Below are 23,775 nucleotides of genomic sequence, written 5' to 3'. Positions count from 1 at the left end.
GTTGATATTTTATTTGCCTTTTGGGCCAGGGAATATTTAATATCATCTGGGATTTTTCCATTTTTTTAAATGTTCCTTTAGATACCTTACATAAAGATGCCATGGTGATTGTACGATTGTGTCTCCTCCAGTAAAGAGCTCTTCTTGTTCCAATCTGGACTGCTTTTCTCATTCTTGTTCTTGTTAATGCCATTTCTAGCTCCTTGACAAACTTATCTGAGACTATGTTAGCTAAGGACCAAGTGTGGTGGTTTTTCATTTATAATGGAGAAAAACATTTCTTAGAGTTATCTTTTCAAATACTTTCCATCTTTCTTCTATTTGTTATCTCTTTAAATTTTGTCTTTAAATGTTTTAGGGATGATTTTGCTTAATTCTTACCAAATTTTCTTTAAACTGGTTTTAACGTACTTTCCCATAATATTCTTTCATCCTCATCTTTCCCTACCTTTTCATTTGAAGTCAACAAGGATCAGACAGTATATTGATTTCATTTGGAACATCTTACAGAATTCTTCATAGAATTTTTCTATCTCTTCATCTTCAGGAACTGATATTGGTTCATAAGCTACAGTTATTTTCATGTCTTTCTGCAATTACTTATCATCAGTTATGCAGTATAAGATGATCAGGTATCTCATAAAATATTTCTTGTTGCCTCTTGTCGTACAATAAAAACAAATTCTCCAACAACTTCTTCTTCTTCTTCTTCTTCTTCTTCTTCTTCTTCTTCTTCTTCTTCTTCTCTTCTTCTTCTTCTTCTTCTTCTTCTTTTCTTCTTTTTCTCCTCCTCCTCCTCCTCCTCCTCCTCCTCTTCTTCTCCTCCTCCTCTTCCTTCAGGAGTACCTGTGATTCTTCCTTCATTTCACTTCAACTTTCCTCTTTCTTTAATTTACTTGATAGCAAAGATGTCAAGAGTGACATGATTTAGCTCATCCAGCATTCTTTGGTTATTGGAAAAAGATGTTACATTTAGAGCACCAATAGTCAAATTAAAATTTGTTGATGGTTTAAAAGTACATGATTTTTGGACCTGTTTGTCCACTTTACTACCACTTTGTTACAATCACTACAGAAGTGGAAGGGGAGCATGTAGGGTCGAACATAATTTCGTATTTTTCTTTGTGTCATAGGTTGCCATGGCCGACACATTCATCATCAAATAGTCAGCCTAGTGGTGATGAGCCTTTCCATACTTAGCTGGGTTGGTCTTTGGAAAATAGACTCAGTCTGTTCTCAGGGCCTTACTTGAAGATTTTCCAGTGTAGTAGAATCTGCCAGAGTTTATACTAAGCTGGCATACATAGCCTTTGAGAACCCAAAGTAACTTCTGTACCACAATGAGGCATCAAATATGATTCTGTGGAGAACCTTTAAACTATCCAGAGCCAAAATTTATGCTGATTATTTTATAGAAGTGTTAGCTAGCTAAATAACTAGATATGAAACTCTACCAAAGTAGTTTTTATGGAATGGAAATCTACTTTTTTAAATAATAAAGCCTAAAATTCTAGCCCTACACAGGTACTTACATTAAGGATTTTGGTGGATTGAGAATGTATTGAATTCAGTTTGCAGAGAAATAGCTCACCCTAGTTCCTAAAAGCCTCTTTCCACTTGTGAGTGTGACGCCTATTAATTATGGCTAGCTCAACAGCCACCATGGGCTTCTCACTCTAATTTCTAGACTCTCCCTAGAAAAGAGGTAAAGACAGAGAAAATTTATAGACCTCAGTGATCCAAGAAGAATGCCTATTTCCCCCTCCTTATGCTTTACCACCTCTTCTGGGTCAGCCAGATACCATATTCAAAAGAATCCATTAAAGGTCACAACTCTCAATCTCCCCCAGTCCCAACAGCTGTCAAATATCACCAGCCTTTCTAGAGGAGCCCACACCATATTTTGAGTCAATAATTTTATTTGCCTGTGTTTGTCTTCTAGCTTTTAGAAGCCTCATAGTGAACCTGCACTTTCTGTTTTAGAAACCAGATCTGGTGTGTTGTTACTTAGGGAAAGGGCCAACTGAGAACAGTGACTTTTTGATCCCTATACACAGCCTCAACTAAGTACACCCTTTTCTTAGGAATTAAATTCTGACAGAAGCTGGCCCTTAAGGGCCTCATTAAACAGCTAAGGTGCAATGATAAAATTGGTTAAAAGCAAGCAGGCTTTTAATATAAGGCTGCTGGAAAGTGACAGGAGTAAAGTCAGGCATGCTCTATTCATTTTGATTATGGCTAATCCTCACTCCATCCTTCCTCTTATTTGTTTTGTCATTTGTAGGTACATTGATCCTGTATCCACTGAGCAGTGACCTTGTATGATTAGTATATCTTTTAATTTGCTTGTGTGAAACAACTTTTTAAAAATATTAAATCAATATTTTGTTTCTCCTCACCTTTCCCCAATCCCACTTCACCTTTACAGAACTATCATCTGTTGCTAACATGCAGTCTAGTTTTCCACATCCCTTCCATCTGTGGATATATGAATATTTCTTCCCAGTCCCAGGAACAGAAGAACTTGGGGAAATGGTGTCACATGGATTGAGAAGTAAGGCATTTAAAAGGCATTTTTGAAAGGTCCTACTTGTAGAAATAGCCAAAATGAACCACTTTAGCCAAAAGGGGTTTGGGTCTCTATCCTTGATTAGAATATGGGTATATTTATAAAATTTTTCTTTAAATGCTAGCCTAATTATTTTTATAATGTGTTTGGGTAACAGGCCATGGTGACATTTTAAATGCATATGTTTGATACTTTCTAATACAGCCACTTAAATTTTAAATTCAGTGGTCTCTACTTTTTCTTTATCAAACTTTATTCTGCTTTCTAACATTAAGCTCCAGTAGTATACTAAGCACTGAATAGATTATCTTTAGTTACACACATACTTTTTAATTTCCTCTGTCACAACTATATCACATATCATTGATAAGTAACATGTAGTAGTTGTTTGTCACTATTACAAAAAGATGTCAACGGGTCCAGTCCACCTCACACAAAAGGACAAAAAGGGGCTGATCCTGGCTCTGGCATGAGTTCTGATTCAAAAACAGAAACTGAATATATGAGCAAACAAATAAACCTGAAAATAAAGAAATAGAGGGAATCCCAAGATAAAATCCCAGAGGAATTTGTTCTGGAGACAGCTTTTTCACCTTTCAGGGAAAAACTAGCCTACCCCATGCTATATCAAGGAGGAGGGAACTCTAGTGTTGTTACACTACGGATCCTCTGGGTAAATGAATTTGTGATATATTTCCAGGTATAGATATGTCATATGTCATGCTATAAGTTAATATTTATAAAAAAGTGATTCTATTTCTACATGTCACATTTTAGAAAGAACATTGAAAAAGTAGAGGTTGTCTAAAGGACAGTGATCCTCTAGAAAAAGGGACTGAGTCAAATAAGGATCCACTGAGGAATTTAGGATACTTAGACTGAAAAAGAGAAGATTTGGGATAGGTGAAGAGGAAGGGGAGGAGGAGGGTAGATAGACATGACAATTGTTTGCAAGTACTTGAAGGCTTATCATATGGGACATCAGACTTGTTCTGTGTGGCCCCAGGAGCAGAACCAAAAACAGTGGGTTGAGGTTTGAGGAGGAGATTTCAGTTCAAGGTGAGGGAAGCCTAAGTGGAATAGCTACCTAAGGTGGGAGTGGATTTCCTGTCACTGGAGGGCTTCACACAAGGACTGGATGACCACTTGTTTTCAATGTTAGGTAGCAGTTGAAGACCTCAGAAGCAGGAGAAGACCTCAGATGTCCCTTGCAACTCTGACATTCTGTGTTATTCTATAGGTTTTTGATACCATGAAACTTACATAGCATTCTTTGTGAAAGGTAGCTAGGTGGTGCAGTGGATAGAGCACAGGCCCTGGAGTCAGGAAGACCTGAGTTCAAATCCAGCCTCAGACACTTACTAGCTGTGGGGCCCTGAGGTAAGTTGCTTAACCTCTGTCTTCCTCATTTTCCTCATCTATAAATGGGAATAATAATTTCCATGGTGGGTCTGCGGCTAAAATGAGATAGAATTTGTAAAGTGCTTTGCAAACCTTGAAGCCCTATATAAAAATGCATGCTACGAATGCAAGCTCTGATTCCCTCCAAAGGTAGACAAGGCAAACAAAGAGAAACAGTAGGAATTACCACCTAAACCCGTGCCCTTCTGCCAAGACCTAATTTTCCTCTTCTCCCATTCACCACCACCCTTGCTATATATTAGGATTAAGAGGAGCAAAGGAGCTCTGCAACACCAGAGCTAAGGCCTACTGTTTTGTGCAACCAGGACCAGACTGAAAAAGGGTTTGCATAATTTCTCCAGCCCCTCTTCATCTTTAGCTACTGAGAGCCATGCTCCAAACTGGCAGTGGAGGACATCCAACCAGTGTGAGAATGTGGATAAAAAGTTAGCCTTGGAGTCAAGGAGACCTTAGTTCATTCTTTAACTGTGATATTTAGAAGCTGTATGACCATGGATAAGCCACTTAACTTTTCAGTGTCCCAGGATACTCCCTGTCTGTGAAGTGCAAATCTCCTATGGTGGGGAGAGTTACAATTCTAGGAGTTTCCCACACTGATAACATTATAGCTCAGGATTTTACCTCTGCCATCAAGGAAAAATAAAATAAGAAGATGCCCAGGATATTTAAGTTTGACTGGAAGCCTTTTTAACTGTTGGGTCAAAATGTTTCTACTCTTTATTATAGTGCCTCCAATCCTTTTTCTTTCTATTGAAAGTCTGAGTTTCTTAATTGTCCATGGTAGAGTGAAGGGTTCAAAATAAATTATTAATGTTAGCCCAAGATCTGGGACTGTCTCAGTTGGATGTTAAGGGAAGAGTCTTTTGAAAAGAAGACACTTGATTTCAATGCAGAACAGAGAGGAGAGGGCATTGAAAAGAAATTTTGCCCACTCACAACAGGAGCTTGGTTGGCAGGAGAAAATGTGAATGGGAGGGAGAATTGGATTAAGAGCTTCAGACCCCCAAAGACATGTTCTTCCTCAGGAACAGGGGAGGGAGGCAGAAAGAAGGTGACAGATCCATGAGAGGGGAAAGAAGGGACACAGCTTTTGTGAAAACCCAAGCAGAGGTGGAGCCCAAGCCAGGAGGACATCTTAACTCACTGGAATAGGCAGTTATCCCCTCCACATTGCATCTTTCCCCATTGCGGTTTTGATATATCACAGGTGCCCATAAGAAATTAAGTGGGAATTTTTGGGGAGTTTTGCAAGAGTTGCAGATGATATGCAAAGGCCAGCAGACAACACAGAAAAAGTTTAGAAAATCAGAAATGCAAAAATATACATAAATATTGTATAATAGCTACATATTTTATCTTTTAATACCATAAAATTCAGGCTTCTCTAGTATGAAGAAACAGCCAAAAAACTTTATGTGGATTTTCCAGATCATGGGGGTACCACACCCCTAACTCCCACAATGTGAAAGGAATAACTGTAATGCAAGGAAATCTTTCTGCAATCTATCTAATTCTACTCCATTTTCTGAAGTCTATAAATCAATCAAATTATATCACAGAATCAGCGTCTTAGTTAGAGGTCATTAAGTCTAACCCATATTTAATGGTGGTTCTCTCTATGATATGCCCAACAATAGGTCAGGTAACTTTTGCTTGAAAACTTCTAGGTGGGTTGAGTGGGAGGTGACCATTATCTTTCATGGTGGCCTATTCTGATTTGGATATTTCTAATTATTAGGAGGCTTTTCCTCACACAAGCCTGAAACTTGCCTGTCTGCAGCTTTCACTCATTGCTTTCAATTGTACCCTATTGTCTAATTCTTTGCCACACAAGAATCCTTCAAATAATTGAAGATTGTACACATGTCCCTCCCCTCCCCACAATATTCTTTTCTCCTGGCTCAAAATGCTCAGTTTTCTTCAACTGATCCTCATGTTACATGTCTACCAAGCTGTTGTTCATTGTTTAATTTGTTAATGCTCTTAGGAGCCAGAATTCACTATTGTGATTGACAATTATAATTATTTTCCAAAATGTTAATACTTATTTTATTTTTTACGTTAAAATGTTTTCCCATATTTCTGATTGGTTAGAGTATGCTCATGTCTCCATAGCATAATATTATTCAAAGTATTTTATAGGATATTATTGTTTAAAGTTACAACCTAGATACAGTTTACAGAAGTTCTAGGCTAGACCTGACTCATGTCAGGCTGATGGGTCAGTCTAGGAACTGCTATGAAATGAGATACACTTACAGACTATGTTTTGTGGTTCAATTGTTCGGTAATATCTGACTCTTCATGACCCAAAGGAACATAGCATACTAGGCCCTTCTATCTTCCACTGAAGTCTGTCCAAGCTTATATTCATTGTTTCCATGACGCTATCTATCCATTTCATCCTCTGCCATCTCCTTTTCCTTTTGCCTTCAATCTTTCCCAACATCAGGGGCTTTCCCAATGAGTTTCATCTGCTCATTATGTGGCCAAAGTATTTAAGCTTCAGCATTTAGCCTTCCAGTGAATGACCTGAATTAATTTCTTTGAATATTGACTGATTTGACCTCCTTGCTGTCCAAGGGACTCTCAAAAGTCTTCTCTAGCACCATAGGGTCTGCCTATCTGAAATTGTTGATATTTCTCCTGACAACTTTGATTCCAGCTTTTGATTTGTCTGGCCTGGACTTACACATGTTGTACTTTGCATATGAATTAAAATAAATAAGATGACAATATACAGCCTTGTTGCACTCCTTTTCCAATCTTAACCAATCAGTTGTTCCATGTTCAGTTCTAATTATTGTTTCTTGACATACAGGTTCCTTAGGAGAGAAGTAAGATGATCTGGTACTCTCATCTCTTTGAAGACTTGTCACATTTTGCTGTGATTCACACAGTTAAAAGCACGGGTAGTCAGTAAAGCAGAAGTAAATTTTTGTGTGTGTGGAATGGTGGCAATTTGGTCTCTAAATCTGCTGCCTTCTCAAAAACAAACCTGTACGTCTGATAATTCTTAGGTCGTATATTGCTGAAGCTTAGCTTACAGAATCTTCAGCATAACCTTGCTGGCAGGTGAAGTGAGCACAATTATTCAGTTATTTGAACATTTTGGCATTGCCCTTCTTCAAGATTGGGATGTAAACTGGTCTTTTCCAACCCAGTGACTGCTGTTGAGTTTTCCAAATTTGCTGACATACTGAGTGCAGCACCTTAACAACATCATCCATTAGTGTTTCAAATAGCTGGAATCTATTAGTCTTATGGTTAGCAATGTTTCCTAAGGCCACTTGATTTCATTCTCCAGGATGTCTGGCTCAAGATCAAGTAACCATAGCATCATGGTTATCAGTGATGTTAAGATCTTTCTTATAGAGTTCTATATATTCTTGCCACCTCTTCTTAATCTCTATTTCTCTTAACTCCCTACCATTTCTTACTTTGATCCCATTTTTAATGGAATATTCCCTTGATATATCTAATTTTCTTGAAGAGATCTCTTGTCTTTACCATTCTATTGTTTTCTTCTATTTATTTGCACTGCTCATTTAAGAAAACCTTATCTCTCCTTACTATTCTTTGGAATTCTGCATTCAGTTGGATATATCTTTCCCTTTCTCCTTCTTTCCTCAGCTTTTTGTAAAGCCCCATCAAACAGCCATTTTGCTTTCTTGCTTTTCTTTTTCTTTAGGATGTTTTTTATTGCTGCCTCCTGTACAACATTGCAAACTTCTGTCCATAGTAATTTAGGCACTCTATCTACCAGATCTAATCCTTTACATCTACTTATCACTTCCACTTTATTTTCATAAGGGATGTTATTTAGATGACACCTATACAATCTGATGGTTTTCCCTATTTTCTTCAATTTAAGTCTTTAAAAATTGCAATAAGAAGCTCGTGATCTGATCCAGGTCTTGTTTTAACTGACTGTATAAAGCCTCTCCCACTGTGTTTGCAAAGTATTTAATCAATTTGATTTTGATATTGAACATTTGGCAATGTCCACACGTCCATCTACCTTTTGGGTTGTTGAAAATGAGTATTCTCTATGACTATCAAGTTATCTTGATAAAACTTTATTAGTCTCTGCCCTGCTTCATTTTGTACCCAAGGCCAAAAATTACCTGTTATTCCAATTATCTTTTGATTTCCTACTTCATCATTTCAATCCCCTGTGATGAATGTGATATCTTTTTTTTTTTGGTGTTATATCTAGAAGAGCTGTAAATCTTCATACAATTAAGCAACTTTGGCCTCTTCAGCATCGGTGGTTGGCACACAGACTTGTTTTACTGTGATGCTAAACAGTTTTCCTTGGATTCAAACAGGTATCATTCTGTCATTTTTGAAATCATGCCCTAGTACTGCATTTCTTACCCTTTTATTGACTATGAGGGCTACTCTTATTTCTTCTAATGGATTCTTGACTACAGCAGTATATGTAATGATCACCTGAATTAAATTCACTCATTTCCCATCCATTTAAGTTAGCTTACACCCAAGATGTTGTAGATATTTCCATCTCCTGTTTGAGCACATCTAACTTACCTTGGTTCATAGATCTTACATTCAGGTTCCTGTGCATTATTGATCTTTACAGCACTGGACCTTCCTTTCATCACCAGATACACCCACAGCTGAGCTTTCTTTCAGCTTTGGTCCAACTTCCTCATTTTTTGTGGAACTACTTGTAGTTGTGCCCTGCTTTTGGGTTGGACATCTTCCAATCTGAGGGCTTCAACTTCTGATGTCATATCTTTTATCATTTTAATACTATCCATGGAGTTTTCTTGGCAAAGATACTGGAGTCATTTACCATTTCCTTCTCCAGTGAATTACCTTTTGTCTGAACTCTCTTCTGTGACCTATCTGTCTTGGGTAATCCTGCATGTCATAGCTCATAGTTTCTCTGAACTATGTAAGCCCCTCCATCACAACAAGGCAGTGATCCAGGAGTATATAGACCATATAGCATTTAACAAAAGGGAAAGTTTGCTGAACAATATAACGAAAACAATAGTCAGCAAAGATACAGCATTTCAGGAAGGCACAGTTTCCCAACCTCTGAATTTATACTGCAACCAGTCAGTTGGGTATATCTAGCTTAAATAGCCCCAAAATCCTCATGTACTGGGCTTTTATTCTTAGGAGGCCAGGAAATTATGACAATGAATTGAAGTCTTAATTCTCTGAACAATTAAATTTTGAGAATGGTTTCATTTGTTTTAAGGAAGAACTAACTTTACCTACATGGAGGAGATGTTGCAATAGTGGTAATGTTTTAATTTTGGAGTTTTCTTTAAGAGTTCCCAAAGCTCTTAAAAGCCATATCTTGCCCTAGGGCTATAGGTTTGTTACTTTTGATATAATTATAATCATTTGGTCTACCTTTTCTCTCAGGTCTCAAAGACTTCCGAGGGTTTGATGGAGACTTTACAATACTCCAAACCATCGCCTTGCAATGAAGCTTTGGATACTAGATCTTTGGAACCACAGTACTTGCAACAACATGGGACTTCAGGACAGCCAGCATCATACTAAGAAGAAACCCATCTTATCCCTTGTCTTAAGGGAAGAGAGATCATCCTGAATGGAAAAATCAAAGAAGAAAAAGAATACCAGCAGCTTACAGCACACTGCAAATAGCTCATCAGGGCCTGACCAAGTAATCCTTACTAGTGATTCCAACGCTTATAGACATTCACCAAGAACAGAAAGGTTTAATCCTTCTAAAATCATCAAAAAAAATACTCAGATAAAGAGACCAACTACTGTCACCCTATTGCAAAGATCCAAAAGGGGAAGCATGTCTGATGGTCTGGCTCAACCCCCTATAATCCCGCCCCGAAGACCAAGATTTAGACTGTGCTACATTTGTGGAAAAGAATTTGGTTCTCAGTCCATTTCCATTCATGAACCCCAGTGCCTGAAGAAGTGGCACATTGAAAACAACAAGTTACCCAGAAATCTCAGAAAACCAGAGCCCCCAAAACCAAAACCTCTCAGTGGTACTACTTCTTATGATTTGCAGTCTATCCACGAGACTGCCTTTGAGAGTGCTCAGGCTCAGCTATTGCCTTGTGAACACTGTGGTCGAACTTTCTTGCCTGACCATCTTCTTGTTCACCTAAGAAGTTGTAAGCCAAAAGCTAATTTCTCTGAGAATCCCCCTGGCAAGAAGAAAACCCTTGGTGGATTCATGTCCCCACCGAAGACTCTCCTCTGTTATGTCTGTGGCAGAGAGTTTGACAGCCAGACTCTTTCTGCCCACGAGTTAGAGTGCCTGGAGAAATGGAAAGCAGAAAATCAGCGACTCCCCAAAGAGCTCCGCCAGATACCCCCTCAGAAGCCAAAGCGTTATTCAGCCAAGCCAGCTAAGCCTGAGACTTCTGACAGTCATGAGGATACACAAATGGTGTGCTCCAAGTGTAACAAGATCTTTATATTGGATCGTCTTCATATACACCAAAAAATTTGCCAACTTCAAGCCTCTGATTCCAGCACTTTTAAAAGTAGAAGCAATGGGAAGGAGTCAGTAAAAATTAAGCAACAAAAGAACAAGGCAGGATCCTTCAGATCTGACAAGGTAATCCCTTGCACAAAATGCATACTAAAGGGGCCTGGTAATAATTTCCATGGCACTAGAAGAAACTTTTCTTCTGGACAACTTTTTTAAGTGTCTAATTTCTCTTTTAGGGAACCCTTGGTGAATCTGCGGGAGAAGTACAACCTTTTCTATATCAAAAAAAAAATCATGACTTGCCCTATTGTTTTCTTTATTATCTAAATCTTTGCTGTCCAGGGGGAAGGAAAAGAAAGATGGACACCTTATTCCTTGGTTCCTCATTATGCTTTATCTCTGGGAGAGGCTGTTATTTGCAAATGAGTCATTAATGCTGTGTCTGTGTTACAAAGTTATAACTCCCATTTCAATAGCCAGGATTCATTATGGTTTATTTCAGTCATCTGCATTAGGAATTTGCTTTTTGGCAATACTGAGTTATGTTGAGTTTATTTGACTAAAATAGAATCTGTGTCAAAAATCCCAGATGACTAAAGCAGTACACACTAGGGTACTTTTGGTAACTCACAGACCTGCAATTGTGACCTCTTTTTCTTAAAAAATTAGTCAATGGATAGTTAATAAAATGAAGGATATGCCCCAACACAACTGTTATCCCATAATCAAGAGGAAAGGAGGGCAAAGTGAATGAATATTTATAAAGTCCTACTATGTACCAGGCACTCTTTGCTAAGTGCTTTACAAATATCTCATTTGATCCTCACAATAACCTTTTTGACATAGGTATTGTTATCCCCTTTTTACAGAAGAAATTGAGGCAGACAGAGGTTAAGTGACTTACCCAGAGTCTCATAGCTAATAAGATTCTGAGGTTGGATTTGAACTCAGGTTTTCTTGATTCTAAGCCCAGTACTCTATCCACTGTGCCACCTAGCTGCCAGGCTAATAAATAAGCATTTCTTAAGCACATTCTATGTGCTGGCTAAGTGCTATTCATTGCCACAAGAGTCAGCCAATGTCCCCCACCTCTGCTGAGCCCCATGCTCCAAGAATAGCTCTAGGCCTAGTGCTCCCCTGGACCATGCCCAGTGGTTGTTCTATTATTTCCCTATCTTTTGGGAGTGAAGAACTACTATACTTTTTACCTAAAGCTTTATGGTTGACTAGGGATATGGAATTAGACTGTGAGAGCAGTGGAGTGAATGCTGGAAGGGTTCTACCCTCCTCTGATGTGATGGCAAGCCTAGGCTAATACGTGCCCACCTTCTAGGGTTTGCTTTCTCAAATGTTGATTTATCAAACCAATTGGACTGATTTGACTGATTGGGGAATCCTGCAATGTACAAGTTATTTTTCAGGACAAAATAGAATAGTTTATGATTTTTCTCATTTACATGGTTTCTGTTCTTCTTTACTAGTTTTCTGTTTCTTTGGGATGAATATATTCTTTTCTTCCATTTTTTCATGTTTAATAATTAAAGCTATATATATTTGCATTTTTAAAATCCCCAAAGGATTACATTGAAACACCAGAAAAAATTACAGTATTGTATAGTTTTGTAGTGAACACTTATGAAAGAACTCAAGGGGAAACTAGGTGGTAGAGTGGATAGAGTGTTGGGCCTGGCATCAAGAAGACCTGAGTTCAAATCCAGCCTCGGACACCAGCTGTGTGACCCTGGGCAAGTCACTTCCCCTCTGTTTGCCTCAGTCTCTTCATCTGTAAAATAAAGATAATAATAGCACCTATTTTTCAAGGCTGTTGTAAGGATCAAATGGTGTAATAATTAGCACAATGTCTGGCACATATTAAATGCTATATAAATATTAACTATTGCTATTATTATTATTATTAATTTTCTTACGTAGTGAAAATCTCAAATTTTAGATGTGGCACACAAAGGTACTCTTCTAGTCTAAAAAATTTGTTTCTTTTTTCTTTTGTGACTTTAAAAATTTCTGTATTCATCCAAAATATATAATCTGACTTCATTGAGAGAGACAGAGACAGAGAGGAGGGAAAGGAAGAGACAGAGCAAGAGACAGACAAAAAAGACAGAGACAGAAAAGAGAAAGGTAGAGAAGGAGAGAGAGAGAGATAGAAAGATATATATCTATATCTATATCTATATCTATATCTATATCTATATCTATATCTATATCTATATCTATATCTAATCTATATCTATATATCTATGTCTATATCTATATCTATATCTATATATATTGAGAGAGAGAGAGAATGTTAGAGTGTAAGTTCCTTGTGAGTAGGGACTATTTTGTTCTTTGTACTTGTATCCCCAAGCACCTAGAACAATGCCTGACACACACTAGGCCCTTTTGGAATATTTTTTCATTGATTGAATGTGTATGTATCTGTATCTGTGTGTACATTTGTACTACAAATCAGATTCCTTTGTATTCTTACTTAAAACTTTGTCTCTTAATTGGATCCACTTATTTCAAATGTTCTTATTACAGATCATGGATATGGAACACTTTGGTCAGGATTCTTTTACTTGCTGCTATGCTCCCAAAAATGGAGCCAACAGGCAAAGCACAGCATGTACTCCTATGCAGTCAAACTGCTAAAACAAAGTGCCTTGGGTGGATGTTTTATAATACTCTGTTGATTTGAGCTGAAGGCAAAAAAAAAAGCCCTAATAAAGGTCCATTGGTGGCACACCCACCTCTACTAAGCTAAGGGGAGTCTCAAGAACCAAGCCAGAACTCTTCAGAAGATGCTATAACTTGTGTATGTTAGGGTACATATGTCACAACTCCCAACCTAGAGTAAGTATGTCAACAGGAAACTGTCACCCACTGCTCTCAGGCATGTGCTCACTGTTCCTAGGACCACTCGTACTTTCAGAGAGAGTATAAAAAGGCCATCCAAGATGGATACCTTTAGCCGCATGATTTAAAAAAATTTCGGTTAGGAGAGAATTCTTGGTTTTCTGAAAGGAAAAATTACTTCTAAAGCAATTGGGCATTCAGTCTTTCCCTTAGCTATACTATTTCTCATTCCAATAAAATTCTTCAGCAAGAAGCCTTTTTCCATTCGTTTCTTCTCTGGTGCAGTCTACTGAAACTTCTTCCTTTTTTACCACTCTGTTACTTACTAACTCTAAAGTCTCTGCCCAGACTTCTTTTTTCTGGACAGTGAGGCTATCAATTATCCTTCCTTTTAATACTCTTTAATTTCTCAACATCATTCTAGTATAACATCTTGTCTAAGATACTCCCCCAATTCATGGTTTGGGTCACCGTAGTGGTTACTACTCTTGGGATCTATAACTAAAACTGAAGTGCTACTTTGACAATATGGCTCAAGAGCCCCCACTGGTATGTATCCCATTAGTAAACAATAAGTAGACTCAGCTTTTAGCAAAGTTATTTACTAAGCTGGCATTATAAAAGCAATAATTACAACCCCTTCCAAAATCCCTCCCCCCCACACACATATAAGTACACACTTACAAAAACTTCAGGCACATTCTCCAAAAATTACACTTGAGATTGATGGGAAGAGTCAGTTCAAATTTAGAATATAATGGAAATGAGGCATACGTATAAGGAATATCTTGTCAAAGACGTCAAAACTTCTAGTATTGGAAGTTCCTTCTCCCTTTGTGGAATCCATATATAGCTTTTTTTGGGGTGTAACATCAATGCAAGACAGGTTGCTTAGCTACTAGTTTCAAATGGCTCCTGAAATATGTAACTTTCTTGAGTTTCTAGTCAATACTTCCCTCTGTTATTAGAGTTCACATTCCTTGAAGCTATCTTCTCCCTCTCTTTCTCCACTGGTCTGTCCTCAATATGTTTTCTGCTCCCAGATGGATGCATTGTCTCTTATTAGTTCAGTTTTTCTGGTGACATAGTCAATGGGACTAGTGATGTAGTCACTTTCCTTCCTTGTTGCTCTCTTCAATAGATAAAAATAATGATCTGACTTCATAAAGCACTTCTAATCCTAGAATCTTTTACTGCTGGACTGGTTAAACTCCTAAATTCACTTCCTCTTTTTAAATACTGGCCAAAAGGAGTGAATGATTTTCTCAGCCAATCAAATTGCTTTCTTTCTTGTCCGTCTTCTAGGGAAGTTTGCACCTAAGAAAGGAATTAAGGAAATTATACATGTTCACACATTCCTAACTTGGGGAATTCACTCTCCATTTACTAATGACTTGGGGGCATTCAGACATTGTCCTTCCCTAGTGCTTTATGCCAAAGGGTGTCTGAAATGTATATGTGGCATGGTTCACAAACAAATGTAGAAATTATAATTTTGCCATATTTCCAAATATATGGAGATGCAATTTTACAAACAAATACTATTTCATAAAGTTTTCCACTTGTCTTAGTGTTTGCGAAGGTCTTCCCCAACCCAAAGACAATAAAGGAAAAGGGAAAGAAAGTCAAATGTTTCATCTCAGAGGAAAAATCTCACTCCCTGAAGAGGTCCCAAAACATGTTGGGCCCTCTCCATAGGAATTAAAGACATGGGATTCAACAAAAGTCAACCTCTCACCCTTCAGACGAGAACTTAAACCACTTTGCTTTGGTGCTTGGGTAACAGCACTGGGCCTGAGACATTTACCTTTTTTCTCTCCCACTGAAGTCCCTCTGTGCATTGGGTTCACTCGGATACTAAGTGCCATAACAAACTAGCATAGGACCTGGGGTGAGAGGAGAAGGGGGCTGCAGTACTTGTTCTCTCTCTGAGTAATCACCCCCAAGTCCTCTCCCTCTCTGTTTAAGAGGCCCCTCTGCTCAGAGCCCCACATAAAACTTGCGTTTAATCTTGTGAAATTCATCTGGGTTCCAACATAAGGCATCCAAATTCTCTAGAGATCCCTGAAGTGTATGGGGAATCTAACTGGAGGTCTAGACAAAACATTTCCGGTATCTTATCATACATAAAGCACACCAAAATTTCTAGGGATTTTTTCATACATAAGGCAATCCAATTAGAAGTTTCAGATAAAAATTATCTCTGAGTTCCTGCACCATACATCATCCAAAATTTCTCCACAAATCCCTGAAACTTATAGGGGTCCAAATTCACTCCTTACTAGGACAAGTAGACTAAACTGAAGAAAAAGAAAGCAAACTCAAAAAATTTCCGAAGGGGTATAAAGGTCCTCAAAGGGATGATTTTTGAGGATTTCTATTCCAGAAAGCATACTTTATTCCTAGTAGTCCATAACAATATGACATTTGAAAAGTTTGAGAGACAATTTCTGGGTAATTTAATCATTTTATTAATAATGCCAAGCATTTTTAATAAAGGGCAGTGATGCTCTCAAATGCCAAAGACCATCTTGGTGGTGGGCTCACAACTTGTATGCCCTTGGAAGAGGGGTGTTCTGGTGAGTGGCAGTCAACTCTGATTGGTTAATAATTAGTGAGAGAACAAATATTACAAAGATAAGTAAGCTCATACTATTAAGAGGCTGAGAGTGACATCATGTCACTCTTGGCCAGAGAGACTATCCCTATATCCAAACTACCTACCCAAGCCTGAGCTAGTTGGTGGAGTAGCAATACACAGAATGAGGAGAATGTTAATCCTATCTTCCATCAGCCCTGTCCTTGAGAAATTGGTCAAGGAAATTGGACAGAGGGGAAAAAATTGTCTCCTCAATTTTAATAATTGGCTATTGATATGACAGAGAAATAATCATTTCTCTCAGTGACAAGACAAAAACAGCCTAGAAATACTAAAAAGTAAAAAAAAAATGAATATTTATGATCTATCAAAACCTGGTCTATGTGAAAGGCTCAGTACCAGTATTTTAGGGACACAAAATCCGTACTGCTCATATTAACTGCAATGCTTATGATGGGTACAGTAATATAATAGACATCAGTATATAAACATTAAAACAAACAAAAGTTATCTTAAAGGAATTGGTTTTACTCGTAAAAGAAATACATGGAAAAGTTACTGTCCAATTATGTCTAAAACAAAATAAAAGAGAATAAATTATTTTTTCTTCATTGGATCACTGCAAATTTTAGTACATAAGAACAAGAGTCCTGGATAAAGAATCTCTCCAGTAGCTCTCTTCAATTGTAGCAATGGGAAGAGGAAGGGGAAGACTCATCTGAACTTCACATATGAATTTCATAGGAATAAACTCAGGCTATACTGTGGGGAGCAGGGGACCCCTTAAACAGAGAGGGAGGGACATAAGGGTAATTACTGAGAGAGAAGATAAGTATTCTTGCCCCCCTGGGCCCAACATCAGTTTGTTATGGCACTTATATCCAAATTCATATTTCCTGAATTAACCTCCTCTGCAGAATTTCTTCAATTTGCACAAATGTTTTGGGGTCCCTAGAGGGTCAACTGCTAACTTAGGATAACTCTGTGAGGCTTCATTCTTAACATTATATTTCTCAAGCCCCCACCTATGTGCTTCCTATTAACAATCAGCCCCCAGACAATTAGCATTTAGCAAAGACATTTGCTTTGATGATATGATAAGAACAACTGGTACAAAACCATTTCTTCCAAAGCCTGGAAAACACTTTCCCACAAATACATCAAGTATCCTTGGGGAAAATGGGCTAATATGTACCAAAAAGGCAATTAAAAATCCCTGGTATTGAAAGTATTTTCTCTTTTATAGCATGCTTATGCAGCTTACTTCTGGTCCTCACATTGTACTTGACAGGCTACCCAGATGCTAGGCTGAACTGGTTACCAGGAGTTGCTCTTTTCTTGGATCCATAGCTAGCATTGTCTTTATATAATTGCCTCCATAACTGTCTCCATACCGTAATGGATAACACTCCTGAAGCTGCCTCCCTTTCCAGATGACTCTTAGCATCTGTCCTCAGAGTGTCTCTCTGCTCCCAGATGGTTGTATTATCTCCTACTGTTTCAGTCTCTATAGTGACAAAGTTAATGTTGGATGGGGAAGTGGGAAACATGTCTTACGGGGTCACTCACTTTCCATGTCAACCACCTTGCTGGACTCTGGGATAGTTACAAGGATCTGCCTCAATAAAGTATTCCTGAGCCTGGGATCTCCCATCACTGGACTGGTTGAACTGCTAGCATAACTTTTATATATAGGACCAAGGTTTTAACAGATTGTCTCAGCCAATCACATTGCTTTCTTGACCTCAGGAGAGAGAATTTTGCATTTGATAGAGGAATTAGGGCTTAGATAGATCTTGTTTATATAACAAAACCTGTTCCTGTGTTATTATATTATTGTGAGGTTGTAGGAAAATTCTTTAACACCTACTACATTGTGATTATATTCTGGGGTTAACTGGTTCAGTTGAGGTACTTAGCCCTTCTGTGTTTCTATTAATTGAGGTATGTTAGGGAGGGGGTAAACAGGGCAGTGGAATCTCACCTTCTTACACCAGATTCCTAAATTTGAGACCAAACTGGAACCTAATAACACAAGATCAGATTTGTCAGACATCCTCATCCCATAATAAATCATACTGAGGAACATATTTTCCAGAACTCTGATCCAATCATTCCTTTAAAGTGAATCATATCTGAATGGGTGACAATAACTACTCCCCTAAAAGAATATGGTCCCTTACTACTGCATCAATTCTTTTCTCTTCCAATGATTCATGGAGTTCTCTTAGTTTCCTTTGTAATACAGAAGCTTCTATCATCTTTACCTAAGTCAAAAGAACTCCTTGAAAACTTTAGGAGTCATATTGGAGCCTGATTTTGGCCATGAATCAATTTACTGGGTTGGAGAAAGTCACACTGGACTTTCATTTCTTCATTTGTAAGATAGATCTGAAATATCTCATAGAAATACTATTAATTTTCATTTAGGGTGGGGGAAGAGAAGCCCTTAAGTCAATGCCTTCTGACTATCTAAGAAATAATCTTTGAAGTTAGTTTTATACACCCTCCTCAAAAAAAAAAAGACATAGAAAGAGCATGATATGGCAACCAGGTTATTTTCTTAACTATAAATGTTCCATCTTTAGCATGTATTTTAGAACAACAAAAAATATTTTAGAAAAATAAAATGAAAAAAGCTGCTCAAATACTTAAATAATTTATTTCTCTTTTACCCTCCAAATGGTCTGTCAAATTCTTATGTAGATGATCCAGACGGAAATACATTTTTTAGTGCTGGCAATTTAATATTTGGCAAAGTCTTTGTCCTTTCCTAAAAGAGGCTATTTTTTAAAATTCTGCTGGCTTTACACTCTTTTAGACCATTTGGAGCAAAGATAGATAGAGTTAATAACATTTAAGTAGAAAGCCTTTGCTTAATTAACTTTTAATAATTGTATGCTATTTGGGTTAGACTGTGTTAATTATATTGCCTGTATGATATGATATAATGTGAAACATTCTTTCTAAAATCCTTTAAGAAAGATATCTGTTTCACATTTTTATATTAGATATTGTGAATACAATTTTGTGATTGATTTTGGAAGATATAATGCATTTAACTCTAAAACCTTGTCAGACATATTTTTAGCATCTGGTGCTGCCATCTGGTGTTTTTCTCCTAGTGTAACTTTCTTTCACAGATTTTTTCTTAACCCTTTCTCGTTGGTATCTTGCAACTATAACTTTTATTAAGGCTCCCTTTTTATGAATTCCCAGATTTTCAAATAAATTTGTCTAGATCAAAAGAATCTTATAGACATAGCTTACCTAGATTTTATCAAAGCATTTGATTGATGTTACCATAATACTCTTGTGGAAAAGATGGAAAGATACGAGCTAAAGGTGAGTATAGAAAACCTTTTCACCCACTAGATAACGCAGCCAAACTGGACTATTCATTATTCCCTTCCCTTTCCCTGCTTTATGCACTTGTGGAGAACTTTCACATCTGGAATGGACCCATAGAAATGCTTTCTTTCCTTTAAGGCTCAGTTTAAATACTAGTTTTCTGGAAAGTATCTCCCTGATTTCCTTAGCTAAAAGTGATTCCTTCCTCCTCCAATCTCTTATGCATTTAAATCCATATTTGAACATGGATTTTAGTTATTTGTGTACCTGTCTCATCTCCATGCACACACACACACACACACACACACACACACACACAGAGAGAGAGAGAGAGAGAGAGAGAGAGAGAGAGAGAGAGAGAGAGATTATAAACTCCCTAATGGTAGATTATTATTTTTCATATTTGCATCTCCAGCCCAAAGCACAGTGCCTTGTATATAACAGATGTTTAATAAATGATTGTTGAATAAATCAATGACCTGAGAGCCATGTTAGCAGAAGCAATCAGAAGTTATAAAAGATGTCTAGAAGTCCTTGAGTCCATTTTCCTGGGTCCAGAACAGACAGTACCACAATCATTTTAAGCAACTAGGTGGTAGCTGTTCTTAGACAGTTTTCTTAACATAAAGCATCTGAATATCCCCCTGCCAAAATATTTGAGTGTGTGTTTGTAGACATTAAATCTAAGAAGTCCTTAATATAAATTAACCATTCATTTAGCAAGGAGTTATTGAGCAAGACTGTGCAAAAAAAAAAATTTAAGTCTATGTAATGTGAGTCTAATGTATGCTTATGTCTACTGTAATGGGGGTCTGATGCATGGACACCTGGAATGAAATCTCTTCACCTCAAGAACCTGGAAAGGCTGTTTCTAGGAGAACCCTAACGCATATAAGAGAGGTGGCTTTGACAGAAAGACTGTGGAGGATGTGAAGACAATTCTGTAACTACATCCAGGAGGCTAGCCACATATTGACGAGGAGGCATTTTGATTGGTTTATGAGGCATCCAAAAAGGTCTATCAGTTTCAGCTACCATTTCTTCACCTTGATGCTCTCAAGGAGCTATGTGGCCAATGAAGAGACTGTGGCTTACAACTTTTTTAGTTCAAGAGGTCCAGAGGGCTCCTTGACCTCCCATAATTCCAGTCAGGATTTTTAGCCAGTGCATATTGATGCCAGAAGGGGTAAGGAATGATCTTTTGGACTCTAGCCCAGTGGTAGCTGTGACAAAGACCCTCTGGGTCTTGATGCTACCTGTGCACATGAATTTGGTGAAACCAATACTTTGTAGGAACTGAGCTAAGTTTGGCCTACCCTGTCCAGACACCAAGGTGATGTAGAGAATGATATGACCCTGAGTTATTGCTAGGGGAAATGTTTGTACTTGATCCTCTCTATGTCTTTGAAGTAAATATTCCTTTGAAAAAGCTACCTTGTTAAAAGGGTAAGGGAACCGGAGAACTAGTTACAGTCCCCTAATGAATGAGAGAATATGGCTGGTGGGGACTTGAGGCAATGACAGGAAAGGAAGAGAAAGAATCTTCTTGGGTATCCTGAAACCATGAAAAGGAGATTTAGCTTGCCTTGCTCTGAGATAAAGGGCTAGCATGCTGGGTACATTTATAATGCACTTTAAGGCTTATACAACACTTCCTTCAAAATACCTCCTATGAAGTATATAGTATAAATAAAACTATATCCATTTACAGATGAGAAAATTAAAGTTCTGAGAGCCGAGGTGACCTTCTGAGATCATATGGTAAATATTGGTAGAACCATTATTCAAGCTCACATTGTCAGACACCAAGACCATTACTCTTCCTCTACCCTCAAATTTAATTCATGGCCTCCCAACCTTCACTCTTCTTAAAAATTTCTGTCAACTGCTCATAAGGCATGTATAGAGCTGGAACTCTTGGGAATACCCAATTAAGTGCTTTATACATGTTTATGGCTGTTCATAACCTACCACCTTTAAAGGATGATACAGTTATTGCCTGAAAAATAAGATTTCCTGTCTTTTCTCATATTCTGGCATAGTGATGTATCTAAGGAGGAATGGAAACCTCTTAGCAGTCAGACAGTCTTTGAAATGTCTGCCTTAGTACTTTTAGTCACCTGTCCTGCCTCATTTATTGTTCTACGAACTTTTATGCCTGTATATGATCCTTCAGAAGGCAGCAACTTGACCTAGAGCAGTCTGAACCACTGACATTCATATACTAATATCAAACAATAAGAAATGTCTCCAGGCTCTGTCTCTGAAAGGAAAGGCTACTGGGGCCAAAAGGAAGGTTGAGAAAAGGTTTAATCAAAACCATTCCTTGACCCCTCCTTCCACTTTCCCACAGCCAACCAATATCCTGCTAGAGAATGAATCAACGGAGTGACTCTGATTTTCATAAACTTTAAAGGAAAGAAAAAAAGATGTGAAACTTTAGAACATCTTAGAAACTGTGTTCCTTTCAGCAACATGGATTTTTAATTTAGAAATTGTACTTGGACATACATTTTTTTTAAGCTCATCTCTCAGGATGAACTGTTAAAATGATTTAATCATTGTCACATACACTTAAATTCCAGCAGATCTTATTTTCAGATACAGAGAGATGTTTTCAAGTGAATGACATTTCCAAATTAATGGGCAAAAGTCTTTCTTGTTGTTAAATCTCTCTTAAAAGGGGCAACACAAGACACCAACCAGTAACAGACAGTCTAGTTACTGTCCAATAAGCAGTCTGGATTGGAAAATTCCTTTACATGGAATCCAGTGATTTCCAAAAATAATTTAACTTCAAACAATGATCCTTCCAGATGTGACATTTGGGTAGAATAGTTGGAGAATGCCAGAAATGAATGTTAAATGCTAGCAGTGTCTAGAATCCTGAGCAACCTCTGCTATTATTGAGATTTTCAAATTTAAGAATCTGATTTGTTTTACTCTTTACATGAAAAAAAATCATTTATTCATTGTGTGAACATATATAAGTGCATGGAAAGATGGGAGGACAGAATTGCTAGCGTATTTTCAAACTGCATATTTTGTTTCAATTGTGTCACTCAAAATAAACCTATAACTTTCTCTTTTTCTCTCCCTTTTTCCCTGAGAAACCTATGGTTTCCCCATCCTGATGACTGGGAACATGGATGGGTGGATGGAACAAATTAATCAAAATCTCTAATCTTATGATCCTGTGAACACATTCACAAGTAGTCATAATTAGGTTCAGGTGACTAGGTGCTGACATCTGGAAGACCATACTCATTTCCCAGAGTGGTCCTTTTGACCTATTATCTCTATGCTTTGTGACCCTTTACTGGTCCACATCACGTGACACAACTACATTCACCATTGGATACAAGCACTATGGCACCCTTTTGGGGGCTCTCTTTTCCTTACCATCTTGTCCTATCTGACAGAGACCTCCCTCCTCCTTCTTCTGGTAGGGATTCAAAGATTATAGATATAAGTTGGACTTTATTGGGCGGGGGGTGGCACACTGCCTTCTTTCCCAGTGTGATTACACTGGACATAGGTTGGCTATCCTCTACGCTATTCTGATTCCCCAACTGAAGTGTTCCATGTACAACAATTCCTAGTTATAGCTCCATCCAGGTTGAAATGATTCCTGGAGATGGTAAAGTTTAACCAACAATAGTCGGCTAATGCTGGAATTTGGAAAAACCCAACAACATTAAAGTGTCTGAAGTCCTCATTAGGTAAATGTCTGCCTATTTTGAAAAGCCATAAGGCCAACCTTGGTGTAACACATAGAGTGAAAAGCTTTGGATTTACAGTGAGAAGACTCAGGTTCAAATCTTGGCTCTACCATTTTCTATGTCTGTGTCCTTGGAGAAGTCATTTAACTTCATTGGGATTCAACTATAAAATAAGGAGGCTGGGCTGGATTATCATCAAAGTCCTTATAGCTTTAAATCTGTAATACAATAACCAAAATGAAGAGCATCATCTCCAGGGCATTGGATCTGGAGTCAGGGATCTAGGTTCAAATGTCGCCTCTGATGTTTACTATCTCTGTGACTTTGGCCAAATCATTTAATTGTACTGTGCCTCAGTTTCCTCATGCATAAAATGAAAGGATTAGACTAGATGATCTCTGAGGTGTCTTCAAGGTCTACATCTGTGATTTTATTCTCTCTTTACCACCTATCTATACATCCTATGCTTTTGAGGGTTCATTGATCTGAAATTCAGACTTTCATATTACCCCATATTTAAAATTATATAACTTGAGAGATGGAAAGGATCTTATTAATTTATCTATCTCAACTCCTATCCATCTCTTAAACAAGTAATCATTCCACTTCCAGCAATAAAGAACCCACCACCTCACAAAGTTGCTCATTACAGTTCTTTTTGGGTAAATCTAAGGTGAGGAAGCTTTCCCACATAGTGAGCACAGACCTGCTTCCTTGAAACTTCCAGGCTACCTGTAGAACTGAGCAGGGGAAAGAGCATTGGATCTGGATTCAGGGGACCCAAATTTGA

General features: G+C 37.8%; 1 protein-coding gene across 4 annotated transcripts in view; it reads left to right on the top strand.

Annotated features, from left to right (window-relative positions):
* LOC110223841 (zinc finger protein 474-like) overlaps positions 1–23,775 on the top strand; it is an 82,787-nt gene that overhangs the window by 31,718 nt on the left and 27,294 nt on the right. For 2 of the 4 annotated variants that reach the window (XM_021009533.2, XM_021009532.2), the window contains exon 2: positions 9,395–10,580. In XM_021009533.2, the coding sequence (XP_020865192.1) occupies positions 9,585–10,580 (996 nt within the window). In that variant the 5' untranslated portion in view covers positions 9,395–9,584. Of the gene's footprint in view, positions 1–2,428; positions 2,555–3,873; positions 3,950–9,394; positions 10,581–23,775 lie in introns of those variants that run through there. The other 2 variants (XM_078152969.1, XM_078152970.1) reach the window with 2 other exon arrangements.

The sequence above is a fragment of the Phascolarctos cinereus genome, unplaced genomic scaffold (assembly GCF_003287225.1).
Source record: "Phascolarctos cinereus isolate Bilbo 61053 unplaced genomic scaffold, phaCin_HiC Scaffold_4;HRSCAF=312, whole genome shotgun sequence".
NCBI lineage: Eukaryota > Metazoa > Chordata > Mammalia > Diprotodontia > Phascolarctidae > Phascolarctos > Phascolarctos cinereus.
The sequence above is the reverse complement of the archived record's forward strand: the minus strand, read 5'-3'. Positions and strand labels throughout refer to the sequence as shown.